General features: G+C 41.8%; 3 protein-coding genes across 8 annotated transcripts in view; all 3 read right to left on the reverse strand.

Moving 5' to 3' along the window:
- Nucleotides 1-11301, reverse strand: part of LOC115134365 (septin-7-like) — a 30819-nt gene extending 19518 nt beyond the window's left edge. The window contains exons 1-2 of one of the 4 annotated variants that reach the window (XM_029668248.2): nt 10981-11301; nt 1241-1337 (exon numbers count right to left, since the gene is read on the reverse strand). In XM_029668248.2, the coding sequence (XP_029524108.1) occupies nt 1241-1337; nt 10981-11019 (136 nt within the window). In that variant the 5' untranslated portion in view covers nt 11020-11301. Of the gene's footprint in view, nt 1-1240; nt 1341-1608; nt 1831-10980 lie in introns of those variants that run through there. The other 3 variants (XM_029668247.2, XM_029668244.2, XM_065022627.1) reach the window with 3 other exon arrangements.
- Nucleotides 11302-12218: 917 nt separating this feature from the next.
- LOC115134774 (C-C motif chemokine 4-like) lies at nt 12219-14084 on the reverse strand. The gene is made up of 3 exons (XM_029668971.2): nt 13924-14084; nt 13574-13694; nt 12219-12822 (listed from the first exon to the last, which is right to left on the reverse strand). Exons 1-3 carry the CDS (start codon nt 13991-13993, stop codon nt 12708-12710), a joined length of 306 nt encoding a protein of 101 aa, XP_029524831.1. The 5' UTR covers nt 13994-14084; the 3' UTR covers nt 12219-12707.
- A 4349-nt stretch (nt 14085-18433) lies between these two features.
- LOC115134367 (sphingomyelin phosphodiesterase 3-like) overlaps nt 18434-21074 on the reverse strand; it is a 35566-nt gene continuing 32925 nt past the window's right edge. For all 3 annotated transcript variants that reach the window (XM_029668250.2, XM_029668251.2, XM_029668252.2), the window contains exons 7-8: nt 20764-20923; nt 18434-20267 (exon numbers count right to left, since the gene is read on the reverse strand). In XM_029668250.2, the coding sequence (XP_029524110.1) occupies nt 20166-20267; nt 20764-20923 (262 nt within the window). In that variant the 3' untranslated portion in view covers nt 18434-20165. The remainder of the gene's footprint in view (nt 20268-20763; nt 20924-21074) is intronic.

Raw genomic sequence — 21074 nt, forward strand, 5'->3', positions numbered from 1 at the left:
GATTGCTCCAGAAGTCTTAACTGGTAGAGTTTCACAATAGTAGTGTCTTAAAGTGTAAAAGTTATAATGCGAAAGTTATACCGTGTGTCAGTGTGAGTGTCTCATCTTTGTGTTCGAGGCACTGTCATGTTTGTTCTCTCTGCCACACTTCACATTAGTTATGTGTAATGTTTGTCTCAGCTGGGGTATGCAGTGGTTGGAGATAAAAGGAAGGAAAGGCCCATATGTAACAAGGCTGAAATCCAATCCTGTTGACATTGAATTCTGCCACTCTCCCTCTGGCACATGCAGCCCTTTCACAGTGTTACTTTACCAAACAGGAAACCCAAACCAGAGGGAGATATTCTGTATGTGGGACATGTCATGCTGGTTGGCTGTGAGAGAAAGAGTGTGTGTGTGTGTCTCGCAAGGAAGCGCAAGAGTGCACAGCTGGCATACATAAGACAAAAAAACAAAATATCCAGTCTTGATTCCCATGGAAGGCAGCCCTTACATCAGTGAAGTATGATCAATACTGTATTTCCTCACATCAATCGCCTCATGCAGAGTAACAATTCAATAAACATGTGATTGTGGTCTGTGAATGTGTGTGTGCATGTATAACCAACCAGCTCTCACAGTCACACTGAAGAATCAGAAGTTTGTCCATGAACGTCAAATTTCGAAGGTTACGTTGAGGCAGGTTAAGTTATATACATCAAAAACAAGTGCTTGGCACTGGGATAGAACACACGACCCTCAGAACAGTCCACAAAGCAAAACCCAGGCCTACATGATTCTAATAGCATTCACCGTTGCCCCTAGTGGTCGGTTTTGAAGTAATCTCCTGACGTCCTGTTTACCTGGATGGATGTCTACTTTCACAGTGGATCTTGAGCGACCTGGCTGGTATAACCAATCACTCCTCCACTCTCATCTAATCTCCTCAGCCACCAGATTCCATTCCAAGTTCATTGGAATTCTGTGGTTCAATAATTCTTAAATGCACTCAGTTTACCAATTCACAGAGCTAGAGTTAAACGTTTTCGGTGACATTTTTACTTCAATTCCATGCAGAGAAATAGGAAACACACATTGATCTATACAATGCATTCAAAACAAATATGGGACCTCAAATGACATGCGTCATGTTCCTTTTTCACAAACAGACAGACTCACAAGCAAACACATATAGACAGACAAAAATTAACCCGACCAGGGAGACCCACACATAAAAAGAGAAGCAGACAAAATGACTCACCAACAACCATTAGTGTGAACTCAAAGCCCCTCTTCACTGACTTCCTGTACACTTGGTTGGGGAGGTTGGCGAACCCCACATACCCCTCCAGATTCCTCTGCTGGAAGAAAACACACAGAGTTACTCTGGAATCTCCTGGGGTGAGAAAAGCACTTCTGCGTACACAGACACACAGAGAGACAAAGAGCTGGTTTTAGAGGCCATGATTAGTATCTCTGGCCCAGAGTGACAAAGCACCTTTGAAAGAGTGGGGTGAAACGGAAACAGGGTTATGGGTTTGAGGTGAGTAAAATTACTACAAAAAAATTAGGTACAAAAGGAGAGGAAGGAGGTAAGATACTCTAACTGATCCTCCTGTGTTTATTTACAAGTCGTATCATATCCATCATATCCATCATCTGAGAGACGTCGTCATGGAGACAGTGGATCTCACACCAGATGACAGCCAACGCGTTCCCAAGTTGTGTGTTCTCCTTCTCTTGAGTACCGTATTTCTCCATTCCTCCCTCTGCCTGCTCTAATCTCATCCTCTCTCTCTCCCAGCGCGTTGTCACTCACGCTACACAAGGCAAACACAATTGATCACTGCTCGCCCCTGTTCACAGGACCTCTCATGCGTGTCCCAATGGACAACACAGGGGTAGAAAAGGGAGAGGGGCCACACTAGTCACTCCCACACAACAGCCCAGTCAGACACTACCACCCTGAAAATGTGTCCTCTCACTCCTATAGTAACAAGGAGAGTCAGGAGACACACAAGAGGGCTGCTTTGGGAGCAAACGCATTGTTGTGGTATGTCGGAGGTGTGCAGGCAATTGCCCTAAATGCTTCCATTTGAGAAAAGGAGTTAGTGGAGTATTAAGCCAAAAAGCTCTACGACAATCTTCGTGTGTATCCTTTTCCACATCTCAAGCTTCATTAACACCACACCGATCAGAAGCTGGTCGATTTGAGGGGATTTAAGCCTTAACCCTGATTGAAGATGTAATAACAGTTGTGTTATTGTCATAGGACACATTTGTTATCACAGCCTAAGACTCCTTGCCCCGAAATAGACCAAGGGGCAGATGGGAAACCTTTCTCACCATCCCCTTCCGTATTTGAACAGATTCAGTGTAACAGTAAAATCACTGTGCTAAAAAAAAAATGATAACAGGTCAATGGAGAAAATCAGGGCACATCCTGTCAAAGAGAAGTGGCTTATAAAACCAGATAATCCGTAGTAGCAGGGACAAAAACACCTAGGATATCTATTTTGACCATCAAATAGGCCCTATAGCAAAGCCCAGATCCATCTCTGCATACCTACAGTGGCAAAACAAAGTACGTGAACCCTTTGGAATTAACTGGATTTCTGCATACATTAGTTAGCAAATTTGATCTGATCTTCATCTAAGTCACAACAGACAAACCGTGTGCTTAGACTAATAACACACAAATTATTGTATTTTTCTTGTCTATATTGAATAGATCATTTAAACATTCACAGTGCAGGTTGGGAAAAGTATGTGAACCCCTAGGCTACTGACTTCTCCAAAAGCTCATGGAGTCAGGAGTCAGCTAACCTGGAGTCCAATCAATGAGATATGTTGGTTAGAGCTGCCTGGCCCTATAAAATACTCGCCAAATTTGAGTTTGCTATTCACAAGAATCATTGCCTGACCATTGCCTGACCATTCCTCAAACAAAAGAGATATCAGAAGACCTAAGATTAAGAATCGCTGACTTGCATAAAGCTGGAAAGGGTTACAAAAGTATCTCTAAAAGCCTTGATGTTCCTCAGTCCACAGGAAGACAAATTGTCTATAAATGGAAAAAGTTCAGCACTGTTGCTACTCTCCCTAGGAGTGGTCGTCCTGCAAAGATGACTGCAAGAGCACAGTGCAAAATGCTCAATGAGGTTAAGAAGAGTCCTAGAGTGTCAGCTAAAGACTTACAGAAATCTCTGGAACATGCCAACGTCTGTTTACGAGTCTACGATACGTAAAACACTGAACAAGAATGGTGTTCATGGGAGGACACCACGGAAGAAGGCACTGCTGTCCAAAAAAAAACATTGCTGCATGTCTGAAGTTGGCAAAAGAGCACCTGGATGTTCCACAGCGCTACTGGCAAAATATTCTGTGGACAGATGAAACTACAGTTGAGTTGTTTGGAAGGAACACACAACACTATGTGTGGAGACAAAAAGGCACAGCACACCAACATCAAATACTCATCCCAACTGTAAAACCTCATCCCAACTGTAAAATCTCATCCCAACAGTTTTGTAAAGAGGAATGGTCCAAAATTCCTACTGAACGTTGCGCAGGTCTGATAACAAAATTATTTCTGCAGTTGCGTGAGGTTATTGCTGCCAAAGGAGGGTCAACCAGTTATTAAATCCAAGGGTTCACATACTTTTCCCACCCTGCACTGTGAATGTTTACACGGTGTGTTCAATAAAGACATGAAAACTTGTAATTGTTTGTGTGTTATTAGTTTAAGCAGACTGTTTGTTTATTGTTGTGACCTAGAAGAAGAACAGATCAAATTTTATGACCAATTGATGCAGAAATGCAGGTATTTCCAAAGGATTCACAATGCTATACAGTGGTAAGAAAAAGTATGTTCCTTCAGAGAAAATGGAACATTCGTGTAATCAGGTCTGTGCATCAGCATGTGACAGTGGTGTAATCACCCACAGCACCATACATCTAAATGATGCGATCTGTATCGATTGTGGCAATTAGGGTTGCACATTTTGGGGAATATTCAGAAGCGGAAACTTTTCGTGGGAATTAACGGGAATATATGGGATTTAACAGGAATATATGCAAAAGAATGCTTATACCATTTAAATGTAGATGTTTTTTGCATTGGTTATATTTACCATATCATATGGAGAGAGAAACATAAACCGTTTACCTTATCATAAGAAGACATTATTGCAAATGATTCAATCGCACAATTCCTTGCATCTTGAGTAAACGTAACTTCTGGCACCGAAAGAGATGGCCGCCTCGCTTCGCGTTCCTAGGAAACTATGCAGTAGTGGATCGGATCCCAGCCGGCGATCAAAAACAACGATGCCGTAAAAGGGGCAAATGAAGCGGTCTTCTGGTCAGGCTCCGGAGACGGGCACATCGCGCACCACTCCCTATCATACTACTCGTCAATGTTCAGTCTCTTGACAACAAGGTGGATGAAATCCGAGCAAGGGTAGCATTCCAGAGAGACATCAGAGAACGTTCTTTGCTTCACGGAAACATGGCTCACTCGAGAGACGCTAACGGAGTCGGTGCAGCCAGCTGGTTTCTTCACGCATCGTGCCGACTGAAACAAGCATCTTTCTGGTAAGAAGAGGGGCGGGGGGGTAAGCCTTATGATTAACGAGACGTGGTGTGATCATAACAACATACAGGAACTCAAGTCCTTCTGTTCACCTGACTTAGAATTCCTCACAATCAAATGTCGACCGCATTAGCCCTCTCCTGTACTCCCTGTTCACCCACGACTGCGTGGCCACGCACGCCTCCAACTCAATCATCAAGTTTGCGGATGACACTACAGTGGTAGGCTTGATTACCAACAACGACGAGATGGCCTACAGGGAGGAGGTGAGGGCCCTTGGAGTGTGGTGTCAGGAAAATAACATCACACTCAACGTCAACAAAACAAAGGAGATGATTGTGGACTTCAGGAAACAGCAGAGGGAGCACCCCCCTATCCACATCGACGGGACAGTAGTGGAGAGGGTAGTAAGTTTTAAGTTCCTCGGCGAACACATCACGGACAAACTGAATTGGTCCACCCACACAGACAGCGTTGTGAAGGCGCAGCAGTGCCTCTTCAACCTCAGGAGGCTGAAGAAATTTGGCTTGTCACCAAAAGCACTCACAAACTTCTGCAGATGCACAATCGAGAGCATCCTGTCGGGCTGTATCACCGCCTGGTACGGCAACTGCTCCGCCCACAGCCGTAAGGCTCTCCAGAGGGTAGTGAGGTCTGCACAACGCATCATGGGGGGCAAACTACCTGCCCTCCAGGACACCTACACCAACCGATGTCACAGGAAGGTCATAAAGATCATCAAGGACAACAACCACCCAAGCCACTGCCTGTTCACCCCGCTATCATCCAGAAGGCGAGGTCAGTACAGGTGCATCAAAGCAGGGACCGAGAGACTGAAAAACAGCTTCTCTCTCAAGGCCATCAGACTGTTAAACAGCCACCACTAACATTGAGTGGCTGCTGCCAACATAAGGACTCAACTCAAGCCACTTTAATAATGGGAATTGATGGAAAAAATGCATCACTTGCCACTCAATGCTATGTCGGGTATGTAATGTAGGGTATGTAATCATTATATTAAGTGGCATTGTGTGGCAATGCCATTTAATATAATGATTACATACCCTACATTACTCATCTCATATGTATATGTATATACTGTACTCTATATCATCTACTGCATCTTGCCATCTGTATGTAATACATGTATCACTAGCCACTTTAAACTATGCCACTTTATGTTTACATACCCTACATTACTCATCTCATATGTATATACTGTACTCTATACCATCTACTGCATCTTGCCTATGCCGTTCTGTACCATCACTCATTCATATATCTTTATGAACATATTCTTTATCCCTTTACACTTGTGTGTATAAGGTAGTAGTTGTGTAATTGTTAGATTACTCGTTGGTTATTACTGCATTGTCGGAACTAGAAGCACAAACATTTCGCTACACACGCATTAATATCTGCTAACCATGTGTATGTGACAAATAAAATTTGAACTAGTAGCAGGGTAAAGGTTCAATGTGAACCCAAAGGACAAGATACACTATACAGTTTAAGTCAGAAGTTTACATACACTTAGGTTGGAGTCATTAAAACTCGTTTTTCAACCACTCCACAAATGTATTGTTAACAAACTATAGTTTTGACAAGTCGGTTAGGACATCTACTTTGTGCATGACACAAGTCATTTTTCCAACAATTGTTTACAGACAGATTATTTCACTGTATCACAATTCCAGTGGGTCATACGTTTACATACACTAAGTTGACTGTGCCTTTATACAGAAAATTATGTCATGGCTTTAGAAGCTTCTGATAGGCTAATTGACATCATTTGAGTCAATTGTAGGTGTACCTGTGGATGTACTTCAAGGCCTACCTCCAAACTCAGTGCCTCTTTGCTTGACATGATGGGAAAATCAAAAGAAATCAGCCAAGACCTCAAAAATAATTTGTAGACCTCCACAAGTCTGGTTCATCCTTGGGACCAATTTCCAAATGCCTGAAGGTACCACGTTCATCTGTACAAACAATAGTACGTAAGTATAAACACCATGGGACCATGCAGCCTTCATTGCGCTCAGGAAGGAGATGCGTTCTGTCTCCTAGAGATGAATGTACTTTGGTGCCAAAAGTACAAATCAATCCCAGAACAGCAAAGGACCTTGTGAAGATGCTGGAGGAAACAGGTACAAAGGTATCTATGTCCACAGTAAAACGAGTCCTATATCGACATAACCTGAAAGGCCGCTCAGCAAGGAAGAAGCCACTGCTCCAAAACCGCCATAAAAAAGCCAGACTACGGTTTGCAACTGCACATGGGGACAAAGATAGTACTTTTTGGAGAAATGTCCTCTGGTCTGATGAAACAAAAATAGAACTGTTTGGCCATAATGACCATCGTTATGTTTGGAGGAAAAAGGGGGAGGCTTGCAAGCCGAAGAACACCACCCCAACCGTGAAGCACGGGGGTGGCAGCATCATGTTGTGGGGGGTGCTTTGCTGCAGGAGGGATGGTGTATTTCACAAAATAGATGGCATCATGAGGAAAGAAAATTATGTGGATATATTGAAGCAACATCTCAAGGAAGGAAGTTAAAGTTTAGTCACAAATGGGTCTTCCAAATGGACAATGACCACAAGCATACTTCCAAAGTTGCGGCAAAATGTGATGAAAGAAATAAACGCTGAAATAAATCACTCTTCTATTATTCTGACATTTCACGTTCTTAAAATAAAAAGTGGTGATTCTAACTGACCTAAGACAGGGAATTTTTACTAGGATTAAAATGTCAGGAATTGTGAAAAACTGAGTTTAAATGTATTTGGCTAAGGTTTATGTAAACTTCCGACTTCAACTGTAATTGTTGCAAATTGAACTTTAATTAAATGAGTCGATTCTTCATATGGGAAATTTCATTGAACAACAAAAGGGAATATTGAATGACCCATCGCATATCCCAAAAACGTTTTCAACATTTATCTGTAAAATGATAGTCTAGAAACTAAAGCATTGGTTGTCTTCCTCTCAGGCGTTCATGTCTTGAACATCAGACTGAGGCCTCATCTTCACTGTCACTTTCCAACCTTATTGAGGATGGCTCGTCGTCAGGCTCAAAAAGCCTCAAATTTGCCCGGATGGCCATACAATTTTCAACCCTTGTATTGGTCAGCTTGTTTCGTGCTTTGGAGTGTGTGTTCCCAAACAAGGACCAGTTGCGCTCAGAGGAGGCTGATGTTGGTGGGATTTGGAGGATGGAGGCAACAGGGGAAAGAGCCTCAGATCCTCAAATTCCCTTCCATCAGGTGGCTGATGAGATATGTTGGCACGACTGCCATATTACCGGTACATCTCCATCCCAAAGCCCTTGCTTGGAAGTATATTTTGCCAGACTGCCAAGAACCTTGCCCTCCTCCAGGCCAATGTGGCGAGACACGGTAGTGATTACACCATAGGCCTTGTTGATCTCTACACCAGACAGGATGCTCTTGCCAGCATACTTGGGGTCGACATGTAGTGCTGCGACATTTGTATGGGCTTCAGGCAGAAGTCTTCACGCTTTTTGATGTATTTCAGAACTGCAGTTTCCTCTGCTTTGATCAACAGTGAAGTGGGCAGGACAGTACGGATTTATTATCTTCCATCTGCAAGCAGTCTGAACATCAGACAGGATGGCATGGACTCCCTCAATCCGTGCAATGGCTACTGCTATAGGTTTCAGGAGTTTCAGGCTGCTTACCCTCTCTCCCAAATACATCATCCAGGAGGATCCTCTTGGTAGGGCTGTCTATATCGGCAGACTGTGATATGGCCATTTCTTGGAGAGACTCTTTCCCCTACAGGAGACTGTCAAAAAATGATGACAACACCACCCCAATGGGTGTTGCTGGGCAGCTTCAATGTGGTGCTCTTATTCTTCTCACTTTGCTTGGTGAGGTAGATTGTTGCTATAACTTGATGGCCCTTTACATACCTAACCATTTCCTTAGCTCTCTTGTAGAGTGTATCCATTGTTTTCAGTGTCATGATGTCTGTGAGGAGCAGATTCAATGCATGAGCAGCACAGCCAATGGGTGTGATGTGAGGGTAGGGCACCTCTACTTTAGACCAAGTAGCCTTCATGTTTGCAGTATTGTCTGTCACTAGTGCAAATACCTTCTGTGGTCCAAGGTCATTGATGACTGCCTTCAGCTCATCTGCAATGTAGAGACCGGTGTGTCTGTTGTCCCTTGTGTCTGTGCTCTTGTAGAATACTGGTTGAGTAGATAAATGAGTAGATAAGCAAATGAGTAGATAAATGAGTAGATAAAGCATGTCTGGTTGGAGGGGTGGCTAGGCGAAGAACATTCAAAAATCTCTTCCAATACACATTGCCTGTGTGCATCAGAGGTAAACCAGTCACATACACAGCTCGAGCAAGTATTCATCAGCATTTCTCTGACTAAGTTCCTCCATTGAGTCAAAAAAATAATATTCCAGGAAGATCATGAGCTGTTGCTATCGATAAGGTGTCTGATTCATCCTTTTCACCTCGAATAGAAGTAGAGGGACTTTTGTCAGAGTTGTTTGTTGTGAGGGCTGAGGAGACTTTATGCACTTGGTCAGATGATTCTGCATCTTTGTTGCATTCTTCACATATGATTTGGCACAGTATTTGCAAATGTCCACAGCTTTTCCTTCTACATTAGCTGTAGTAAAATGTCTGCACACATCAGATAGTGCCCGTGGCATTTTCCTGTAAAAAACAAAAGTTTAAAAAAAAAAAATTCCATGTACAGATAAATAGTTAAGCAGTTATATTAATCAACTCCTTTGTTAGATAAATGTTTTAAAATGAAACATGTATGGAAACAGGTGAATTAACACTCCTCAGTAGCAGGCTCAAGCAAGCTAAAACCCACATGGTAGTAAAAACTAACTAGCAGAAATGGTTAACAAGTTAGAAATGATTTAAACACATTTTGCTGTAGGCTACTATTTACTAGTTAACAAAACATAATGTATGTAATATAAAATATATTTACCCCACCCAGTATTGTACTTCAAACTTACCAGAAAGCTTGTAGTCCTTGGCCCAGACAGTGTAGTAGTGTGGGCTCAATAGCATCTCATTAGTGTGCAAGATCTTGAGAATCAGCTGTACGTGTGATGGGAGAGTGCACTGTGCATGCAGAGGATTGCAATTCCATTGAATTGGGGATAGTTTAACCAAAATATGCTACAATACCTAGAATTAACTTATAACTTATGTGTATCCCACAAAAAAAGGTTCACTGTTATAAGCTAACTTTTTTAAATGAATTTAAGCAAAATTCCCAGGCTTAACTTCTCATGGAAAATTTCTGGAAAAATGCCTGAAATTTACCGGAAAGTTTCTGACCCTTTACAACCCTAGTGGCAATCAAGAGTTTTTCAATTTACACATGTACATTATTGGTGGAAAATAACAGGTCCAAGCAAAAGGTCACATACATAAAGGGTTCATGACCGTCAATCCAATATTGATATCTTGCTGTTGTTTACAGTTCACTATGTGTACAGGCACATAGTGATTTTAAATGGCCCCAAAGCAATTTCCATACTCCCTCCCTACCCATGCTGGGTTATATAACTTTGATATGATGTAATCTCAGCTCTCTCATCACCTGGAGTTAACACTAACAGACGGTAGAAACTAGAATTATTGGGGACCTTTTGAAGAGGGACTGACGTAGGTATAAATACATGAGTATGAGACAGAAATAGAGAGAGAGAATGAGAAGAGAGAGAGAATGAGAAGAGAGAGAGATCCGAGGACTGTGAATAAAGATGTGTGTGGTGCAGAATGAAAAGCACACCAGGGTTAGCTGGATGACAGCAACTGCATTCGGATTCTCTGTTAGTTAGCCAATGCAAATGTGTCAAATGATCACGTTTTTCTGCATTCTAATACAATAATGAACTTAACATGTTCAATCAATATTTGACTAAGACCACTTTTTATAGCCTAGGCCTATAATGACATCATCAAAGACTACATAATAGGCTTCATCACGGACGCAAATTTAAAAAATAGCCTAGGTATGGAAACAAAAAAATGAATGTAAGCATCATCTTACAAATTCCCTTGTGGATTCTTAAACGCCCATAAGTAAAGTATACATGTCCATTCCTCTCCACGACCGGGCGCGGAACCCTTCTCTTCTTGTCAATTATAAGCGAGAATGGAGTCGAATAAACCCGTACTCTGGCCGAGAGCTATATGGAATAGGAATTGTCTATATGAAATCAGCATTTTCGGTCACATTCCTCTTATAGTATTGCCATGGACCATAATGGAGTTCTAACGTTGGAGACAACGTCGGTTGCATAAAGTCATTGGTTTCAATTCATTCATGGAAATGTTTAAATCCAGTTCACGCGAGACAGAATATCAACATTGATTTAATGTGATCAGAATAACACTTACTGCAATGCTGGCAACTGTAGATTCTGGTCGTTCGATCATTGTAGTATTAGTGTGACACCACCCACCCAGGAGCCGAAGAAATCAGGCATACAAAAAATAAGAAAACTACGAAACAAAGCGTTAGAGACGCTGCTTTCAAAAGACACGTCCTATTCAGGCAATTTAACGTTTTTTTTTTTAAATGTAGCAACAGAACCCTAATGCCTCTAAACGGGCCCAAAATAATGAAATTGGGTAGGTGGTATCGACATTACCACTAGTAAAGCATCATGAACAGCAGAAGGGAATTTTTTTCCCAAGCTACAAATCTCAAAAGGCGATTGTGTCCTCCTTTGGAACTGCATGCCTATTGGCTAAAGACATCTAAAATTGTGATGTCAGACAAGATCCGACAGCCTACCGAATTCTATTGGTTCTAAAGGTGAACTGTCTGCATTGTGGCCAGCCGAGCCTTTTACCTCGAATCTTTTACGAATGCCTTGGACGTAAATACCAAAAATGCGCAGTTTGATTTGTATATTTCACAGGTCAAGTATCATCGCATACATGTGTGCTTCTTCTTAGGATTCTCAACAGGATGATCAAGAAACAGAAACGTAAATTAATTCATCCCACATTGTCTTTTGACATCCGCCGTATACGGTCTAGTTGCGCTCTCTTGTGGCTGTGCAGTTGAAGTAGCTGAATTAGGCCTATTAGTTATGTTCTGTTAGAATGCACGTTTGTTGAGTGTAAAATTGTTTTTTTTGGCCAACGCACATTTTTGGAACGTGACACACACACATACACACACACACACACACACACACACACTCTTCCTCTGGGTATCTGACGCTCAGCAAAGGTAAAGCAGCACTTCTCTGGCCGCTTGACATTCGAAGACCTACACAACACACACTTATGGGTCAGTTTGGGTCACACACACACACACACACACACACACACACACACACACACACACACACACACAAGTTAGAAATCCACCACTAGAGGTCAGTTGCAGATAGCAGATGAGCACCAGAATTAGCTGGCCACTTTGTGGTTCTTTGTAGCTCAGTTGGTAGAGCATGACAATTGTAACTCCAGGGTAGTGGTTTTGATTCCTGGGCCAACCCATATGTAAAATGTATGCATGCATGACTGTTGATTTGGATAAAAGTGTCTGCTAAATGGCATATAACATGTGTTTCATGCTGAGAGATTTAGACACAGACACAATTAAGTAGCCTACAACTGAATGTGGTTTAGATATATATTTTTACAGTCCTGTTTCATCAGGTAAGCATTAAAACATAGAGAGATGCATTAAAACCAACAAATGGTTTATCCACATGCATTTTAATTCATTGAAGGCAATCAAACAGAATGGGCCTATAGAATGTTGTTCCATAGGACATTCTATGGAACTACATTCTAATTTAATCTAATCATCCTATGCACAACTCATTCAGCACAAATATGTGTTTTACGGATTCAAAAAATAAATATTGACTATCGATCACAGGCATCAAATGGTAAAGAGAGAGGTATACACAGCATTACAGTTATGGAGATCATTTAGCTTATCTATTTGCCCAGATAGACCCAGGTGGTGTTTTGGCTCAGGACCTTGACTGCTCTCTCTGAGGCAGAGTTCTGGCCATGTCCTTCTTGTGTAACCGAGTAATAAAATAGGTTTTGAAGGATTTGCTTTGACGTTGACATAGATGAGGGTCACATCACCATGGTTACAGGAGTGGCGTCTGCTTCCCAAAGTTCTTGCCGTCCAGGATGTTGATGTAGTCCTTCACCCATCTGTCTGAGGGCCTGGCACACACCTGTCTCCCCTTCTGGGTCTTAAACCTGAACATAGAAATGCACTGTTATCAGCACAGCATAACAGTATGAACCCCATAGGGAAATGCACATACAAGATACCGTTGATACTGATGCCATCCTTTTTTAGATTATGATGTGACTTGTGGCGCAGCGGTCTAAGGCACTACAGCTCAGTGCTTGAGGTGTCACTACAGACCATGGTTCAATTCCACGCTGGACACAGTTTGGCCATCATCCAGGTTTGGCCGTCATTGTAAATAAGAATTTGTTCTTAACTGACTTGCATAGTTAAATAAATCAAATCAAATGATCTTATTTGAGACGAAAATGCCCAATGTGAAAGTGAAGTAGTGAAAATCAATCACATGATGGAGGAATATAGCACATTTTGCATTTTACAACAGGGGTAAACTCACAAAAAAGTCTAAACATTGAATTTGACCCCTGGATGATGAGAGGTTGTTGTGTCTCTCCTTGTGGATTGATCTCTAACACAGATTGCTTTGAGGATTCGGCCACTAATGGGTAACCCTAACCCCCTGTAACTGTCCCAGTCACAGCATGATTGAATCAATGACTATGTCTGTCTGACACCTGTTTCACACTACTTTTACAACATATCACCGTTTCTTTGACATTTCATTCATTTTAATTCCTACATACGGTACGGCATCTTGAGTGTTTGAATCAAATTGTAATAAGCCTAACTCTCATCGCCACACACATATCCACTTACACACACATCAATAGTATAAGTACAATAGGGTTTACTCACATAACTGCCGGGTTAGAGCACTGCTGGCTGGTCTTTGTGTAACCCACCACTCTTCCTCTGGGTATCTGACGCTCAGCAAAGGTAAAGCAGCACTTCTCCGGCCCGCTTGACATTCGAAGACCTACACAACACACACTTATGAGTCAGTTTGGGTCTCACACACACACACACACACACACACACACACACACACACACACACACACACACACACACACACACACACACACACACACACACACACACACACACACACACACACACACACACACACACACACACATCTGGCCCCCACAAATCTAGTTAAACACTTCCACACTCAAACATACAAACATTCCAATTGTCACTTACCTTCGCTAAATGTGATGGCACTCAGTACAAGAACAAGCACAGACAGCATAGCAAGACGAGGGGTGAACATGCTGGCTCAGGTGGGGTGGAGATTAGATGAGGAGAAGTCTGCTGTGAATACTGGTCTCAAGCTTTCTTGTCTGCTGTGTGGTGGAGGGAACAGAGGACCAATATTTATAGTCTGGTGAGAGTGTTAGGGGAATATCCAGAAAGTGATAGTCTCAGTCACCTTTTATTTTTTTAAATTTTTTTTACATCTGATTGACATTTAGTATGTGCACATGTGGGTGGGTTTCATCCCATGCATCAGTGTGTTGCCGTCTCCCGTTATGACATGCCTGTATTTCACTTCCCTTTTTCGCCATTGGTTTTTACACCAGAAGTACATCATTTGTGGGACTTTTATTTCTATAGCCTGTTGATCTGTTGATCAGCAAAACTATTCTTAGAGTTAGATAATGAATGAAAAACCTCAAAGTAGCCTATATAAATTGCACAAGAAGTATATACATTTATGGACTTTTTAAGGTATTGTTTCTCTTTCTTCACTATTGAATCAACACTAGAAATGCTACACTGAAAAACAACACTAGTTACTGTTGACGCCCCTGTGTGCCATCAAAATCCCCATCAAAATCTGTCAGTTTAAACTAGAGATATGTTTTTTGCATGGGCTGGTCTCAATCTACCACATCCACCTATGTTGGCCTTCCACATTTGTAGTGGAACCTGCCCGAGCTCTACGAAGTCATGTGACCACTCTATGGAAAGATGAGACTTCACGAACACAATGGCAAAAACATTTTTTTATATACCTATAGAAGTCCTAAAACTAGAAGTCAAATAGCTAAAGGCTTAGACTTTTAGCCACCAAAGGCTTAGACTTTTAGAGGTTAAATCTGGCCAATATGCTGTGTGGTATGAAAGGGATACTTCTGCAGGTTACCATACATTTCAAGAACCTTTTAGAATTCTGAAGAACCGTAGATGCTATGTCAAGAAACCCACACTTAACTCAAAGGTTCTTTATCAGGCAAGAGTTGTCCAAGGAATCTTAAGAGCTGAGGAAGAACCATTAAGAACGTTCCTTTTTGTCAGATCTCATGTACTGTAATGCTCAAATAAATGAATACATATTCTGTGCCAGGTTATATTTAGGCTATCTGGTATAAGTGCATAAACCTAAACTTTAGGGCTTAACTGTACACTTGCCAAATAGCCTACACAGCCAATCGCCAAATAATTATTCAGGGAACGGGCAGAAAATTGAATGTCAATCCACGGAGGCAAAAAATACGTTGTCGAAGGTGAATTCAATAAGACAAAAGCTGTGAAAGGAGAGTTGAAAATAAAGACAGGTGAGGGCCAGAAAAGCAATGTTTGGGAAATATTTAAGTTGTAAAAGAGGATGATAGCAGTGCTGGTTGCTGTTATGTGTGATGATTGTGAGGCGTTATACAATTTGACTGTTACAGGTACTGTAGCCTATTATACTGTTTAGATGGGTTAAATTGAAATTGAAATCTGGACACTGACTGTAGGTCTATAACCTCTCACATAGCCTTAATAATAACTCCTGCAGAATGTAGCCTTTCTTGCAGGAAAATTATACACCAAATGTAGGCAACATTTTTATGGGAACAGGAGTGGAGAAATATTATTTCTTACTGCAGCTTGAGAGAATGCAATGCACAGTTAGATACCATCTGTAGAGGTGCTGTCTTCCTAATAAAAGCATGTTAAAAGCTGATTGTATTTCAACTACATAAAATATACCTCGAAGCTGAACTGAAATCTGATCAGAAACAGCTTGGGTCGTTTTTACAGCTTTCTATTTCCTTACAACCGTTCAAACTGATGTCATTTGGACATTTTGCACAGAAAATCTTTCCTGTTTTTTTATTGCATTATTGTAGTCCCTAAACATTTTTTTCTCCTTGAAAGATGACAGAGACAACTTTACTGATGTCAACCAGATTGAAGCATTAATTATATTGTCACGCCCTGACCTTAGTTATATTTGTTTTCTTTAATATTTTGGTACGGTCAGGGTGTGACAAGGGCGGTTTGTTTAGTTTTTGTATTGTCTAGGGGTTTTTGTTTTTCTAGTCTAGGTGTTTACATGTCTATGGTTGCCGAGATTGGTTCTCAATCAGAGGCAGCTGTTTATCGTTGTCTCTGATTGGGGACCATATTTAGGTAGCCATAGTCATTGGGTATTTTGTGGGTTGTTATTCTATGTTTAGTTGTCTGTTTGCACTAGTCATATAGCGTCACGGTTTGTATAGTGTTGTTCAGTGTTCGTTCTTTCATTAAAAGAGTATGTACGCTTACCACGCTGTGCCTTTGTCTCCTCCATATGACGACCGTAACATATATTGATCTATGACATGATTCTGTTGAGCAAGGATTTATTTAGTTTTCTAGGGCAACATTTAATGACAGAAGAGAAGCTACATGAATTTAATTACAGATAAATCGACTAACAAACAGCCTACCAAAATGTTGGAAATAATAAGCAGAAACATCAGGCAAAAACAAAACCTGCACCCCCTTTCAAAAAATCGTTCTGCAGTCTTTGACTGTAGCCTATAGCGCATTTTCTGTGTTTGTGGTTAGGGTTGGGTGCAGGCCTCAGATTTTCACTTCATCACGTATAGTCAGGCGGTTGTGGAGGTGTTATTAGCAATTGCAGACGGTTGTGGGTGAACAAACAGATGACTCACGCACCGCTAACATTGTAGCGCCCTGGCCATAGAGAGGCTTTTATTCTCTATTTTGGGTAGGCCAGGGTGTGACGGGTGGGCATTCTAGTTTCTTTAGTTCTATGTTTTCTGTTTCTATGTCTTGGCCAGGTATGCTTCTCACTCAGGGACAGCTGTCTATCGTTGTCTCTGATTGGGAATCATACTTAGGCAGCCTTTTTTCCTTTGTATTTTGTGGGTAGTTATCTTTGTTAGTGGTACTATAGTCTAATAAGTTCACGGTCGTTACTTTGTTTCTTGTTTTGGTGGTGACATTTATATAAATAAAGGAAAATGTACGCTCACCACGCTGCACCTTGGTCTGGTCATTTCCACGACGACGTCCGTGACAAACGTACAGTATATTGTATGTAAAGTTTTACACAAGCAGGTGATTTGCCCTCTTCATTAAAAGTCCTCCTATTACAGTGTTTTTGCATGTGTTTCTAGTCATGCATGTAGAAGGCTTTAGTATAGAATTGCCGTTGGCACAGATTCACTGTATTTATGCCTGAATGTTGTCATTATAAATGAGAGTTGCTTTTTATTAGCAACAAATGTGTTTGGTTGACTGGACACGCAATCTGCAGAACCCATTAGCATATAGGGCATATCATCAAGCTCAAATAAACAATAATAACCTCGAAATTAGATACAAATTATAAGGCATGTGTTATTGGTTTGGAAGAATGCAATTATTATGGACCCTTCTGGTTGACAAAAGATGCCAAAATGGCCAAATGTTTATCTCACATTTGGTCTTGTGTCTCTGTTTGTTTTTGGTTTATGTTCACAGGGACTCCCCTCCTTGGGGTTTTCAAAAAAGCTCATTCAAGGGCATGCTGTCACAGCGAAGAGTGCTTTGTTGTTTGTCAAGTGTAACATAGAACTCCCCTCTCCCCTGATATTAAAAAGCAGAAGTCCACGTCATACGAGGAAAGTACACAAAAGGTTTTACTTCCTTGTCACTTTTCTCTCTTTCTATGCACAAGTTGTTCATTTCCTTTCTATGTCCTATACAATGTGGCACTAAGCACAATTACCCTGTGTAACTCTAAGCTTTCATAGACAGTGAAGCTCAGAAAATGGCTGTGAGCTGTGGTATGTTCATGGGCATGACTTACACAACTTGAGGTAGTGAAAACAAATTCACACACAGGTACGCGCGCACCTCTGGCTGGTCTTTGTGTGACCCACCACTCTTCCTCTGGGTATCTGATGCTCAGCAAAGGTAAAGCAACATTTATTCGGCACCGCTTGCTATACAAAGACCTACACAACACACACATATGGGTCAGTTTGGGTCACGCATGCACACACACACAGTCCCTAAGTCCCAGTGAGACAGAAGGCTTCTGTGGTGTTTTCCACTGGAGGCTTGGCAAAGAATGACTGTTGGTGAATGAGACTCCTTCAGACATATACTCCACACTCAAATTAAAGACACAGAGAGCCAGTGATTCAAAGAGGGAAAATATATATTTTTTTAAAGCAGAAGAAAATAAGCTGTTGAATAATCTTAAAAAAGAGAGCCAATTCCCTGCCACATCACTCAGATAACGAGGCTACCCCAAAGCAGCATTCCCCACAAAATGATTTTACAAAACCATCAGTGACCATCAGTTATTATAGAGAACAAAATCAAAAGAATAGCAATGTGATGCATTATCTGTGGAGAGACTAGAAGCCATGGAGCATCATCATAACACTTTGCAAGCAGCTACAGCAGTCCCCCTGCCTGCCCCTTGACCCCCCCCCCCCCCCACCCAGTCCCTGACTAAAAAACAGACCCAACCGCGGAGAGGCTGAGGGACTGGAGAGTCAGACCAGCACAAGGGAGATGTTATTTCCAAGAGTTTGTGAACTAAACCAGGGAACTGCAGCATCCTAAATATGGAACAGATCAATGCAAGATGGGCCATGTACTGTATTAAAAAAGCACAAATATAAACCCTACCAATATTAGTACTACTAATACTACTACTACTAATAATAATAAAGAGGCTTTAGAGCGTATAAAAGCAGCCAGGTGATAGTAGATGAGTAGAAATGCCAGGTGGGCATACCTACAGTACATACATATTAAAGTACAGAGATATTCTGACCGACCAGGATCCCTCCATGACCTGAAACAAGTAAGCAGGTGTGTAAACGTTCGCCTCTGCTGTGGCCACAACCAGGAATAAGATCTATAAATACTGCACCATGCTAAAGTGGGACATGGGGTCGTCACATATCCCAAAGCCAGCTCTGCACACATACGCACATCCCTTATCATCCTGTGATACAGCCAGCAATAGCAACAGTGTCAATAAGAACAGGTGAGAGAGTAAAAAGGTGTTGTCACAAATGAGAAAGGCATCAGTGCCAATGGTGTCTGTGTATGTAATGAGTGTGCAGGTGTGTGTGTTTGTGGGTTTTGGCAGGGTGGCAGACCCTGCAGACTCATTGCATTGGCAGCATTTGAGATTGCATTGTCAGGGGAACATGCTTATCGCCCTGGAGACCAGGCTTTCAACCCAAACAGTCTGTGATTAAAATTCTTATTGAGGGATTGCATCTGATATCCTCACTACCCTCCCCATGCAGAATCCCCCCCCCCCCCCGCCCCCCACCCAGGCCCTCCTAACTAAGTTCCTCTTATCTAATCATATCACGTGTTCCTCACTGCTCAGCTCTGCATAACAACCAAACAACCCCTGAAACATGAGATGCCAGTCAGATTGGCCCCGAAAAGATCCCTTTCAGATGTTATTTTTCATACAATACCTCATTATAAATTTAAAGTATTAAATGTGGGTGTTTCAACTCCCTACAAAGATGGTACGTTGACCATAGAAACCATTAGAAAGAGTTAGAAAAAAATACATTATGCCGAGGTTCCATGAATTGGGGTTAAGGTAAGAGAGGAACAAACACACCAACACAGAGACACAGTAAGCCAGGCTACACTCTAAATTCCATGAGTCAAGAGAAGTCTCATGTCACCGTTTTAAATCAAATAAAGAACAAAGTTTAGACGCTTCCGAGCCCAAAAAGTAAAAACAGAAAAAGGTCAGACGTAAATGAGGCCTAAAAACATAAAAGTATCTAAATACAGGAAATGAGTCATAGTAAGTCAATCATTGGGACTCCATCATCAGGGAGCTGATAGACCCCGAGGACCAGAGATGATACATGGTACGGTGGAGACCTGTAGGTGTGTGAGTCAACCTCAGACTGTGTGTGTTTGTGTGAGTCTTTGGCTCAGTCCCTCAGGTCCGCATTGGGCCCGGTCCAGACCTCTGGCACACACAACAACCACTCTTTTATCTCTCTCCACCAGGTTCTCTCTGGATCACATGACTCCTCTGCATCTACTCCTTTATTTCTTCTTCGTTATGTCCACCCGTTTCTTCTCCTTTTTCAAGCTCTGTCTTTCTCAGGCCTGAGTTCCTTGCCTTCCCTCTGCCTCTTCGGTCCCCGTTCTTCCTCCGTGGCAGTATAAAGGGTGTAGGCCTAAGGCTCCTCCTCTCCTGTGGACACAGCCAGACGCATGGCCACAGACAGGTGGTCAGTGAGGCCGGCCAGCTGGGTGATGAAGCTAAACTCTTCAATGTCCTGCAGGTGGCAACAGAGAGTAGGTACATGACATCATTATAATTTCATAATACAACATTATGGGATTACAGATTAATTATATCACGTTATCATAATACTAGATTACAACGCAGCATATTTTAAATCATAATCTTCTGAGCCATTGTGCATAATGTCCTTGAAAATATGGTTTATCTGAAAATGTATGTCACTCAGAATTCTTGCCATAGCTACATTTAATCACAAGGTGGCAGTTCAGTGCCATGATTCATAATGAGAAAAGCGAGATGTTGTTGAGCACAGATTTGCAATCTATGCAAATAAAGTAATTTGGTTTTCTAATCCTCTTTGACCCATAAACAAAATGTGATGAAAACATTGTCCTAACCCTTCTTTCCCAATTGATTTGATCTGGTCTTGATCAGCTGTGGTTCTGTTATGCTCAGTCTCCTTCTTTTGTGTGTTTCTACATCTCGACCTCCTTGGGATCTTGAGGGTATTTGGTCAATGAACGTACCATTTTCCAGTCCTGCTGCACCGCCTCACTGTAAAGGATGTAGTCGATCCTCCTCCCATTGCCTTTCAGGGGGATTTTTCTGCCCTTCTGATTAGGACAGTGGTTTTTATTGGTGGGGAACACCAGGTATTCCTTCCTCCCCTCCTCATTCTCCATCACTCTGTCAATGGAAACAATCAACCACTTACTTAAAAACACCTTAAAATTGCAGCCCAAATAAATGCTTCACAGAGTTCAAGTAACACACACACATCTCAACATCAACTGTTCAGGAGAGACTATGTGAATCAGGCCTTGATGGTCAAATTGGT

Source organism: Oncorhynchus nerka, linkage group LG9a (genome assembly GCF_034236695.1).
Source record: "Oncorhynchus nerka isolate Pitt River linkage group LG9a, Oner_Uvic_2.0, whole genome shotgun sequence".
In the NCBI taxonomy this organism is placed as follows: Eukaryota; Metazoa; Chordata; class Actinopteri; order Salmoniformes; family Salmonidae; genus Oncorhynchus; species Oncorhynchus nerka.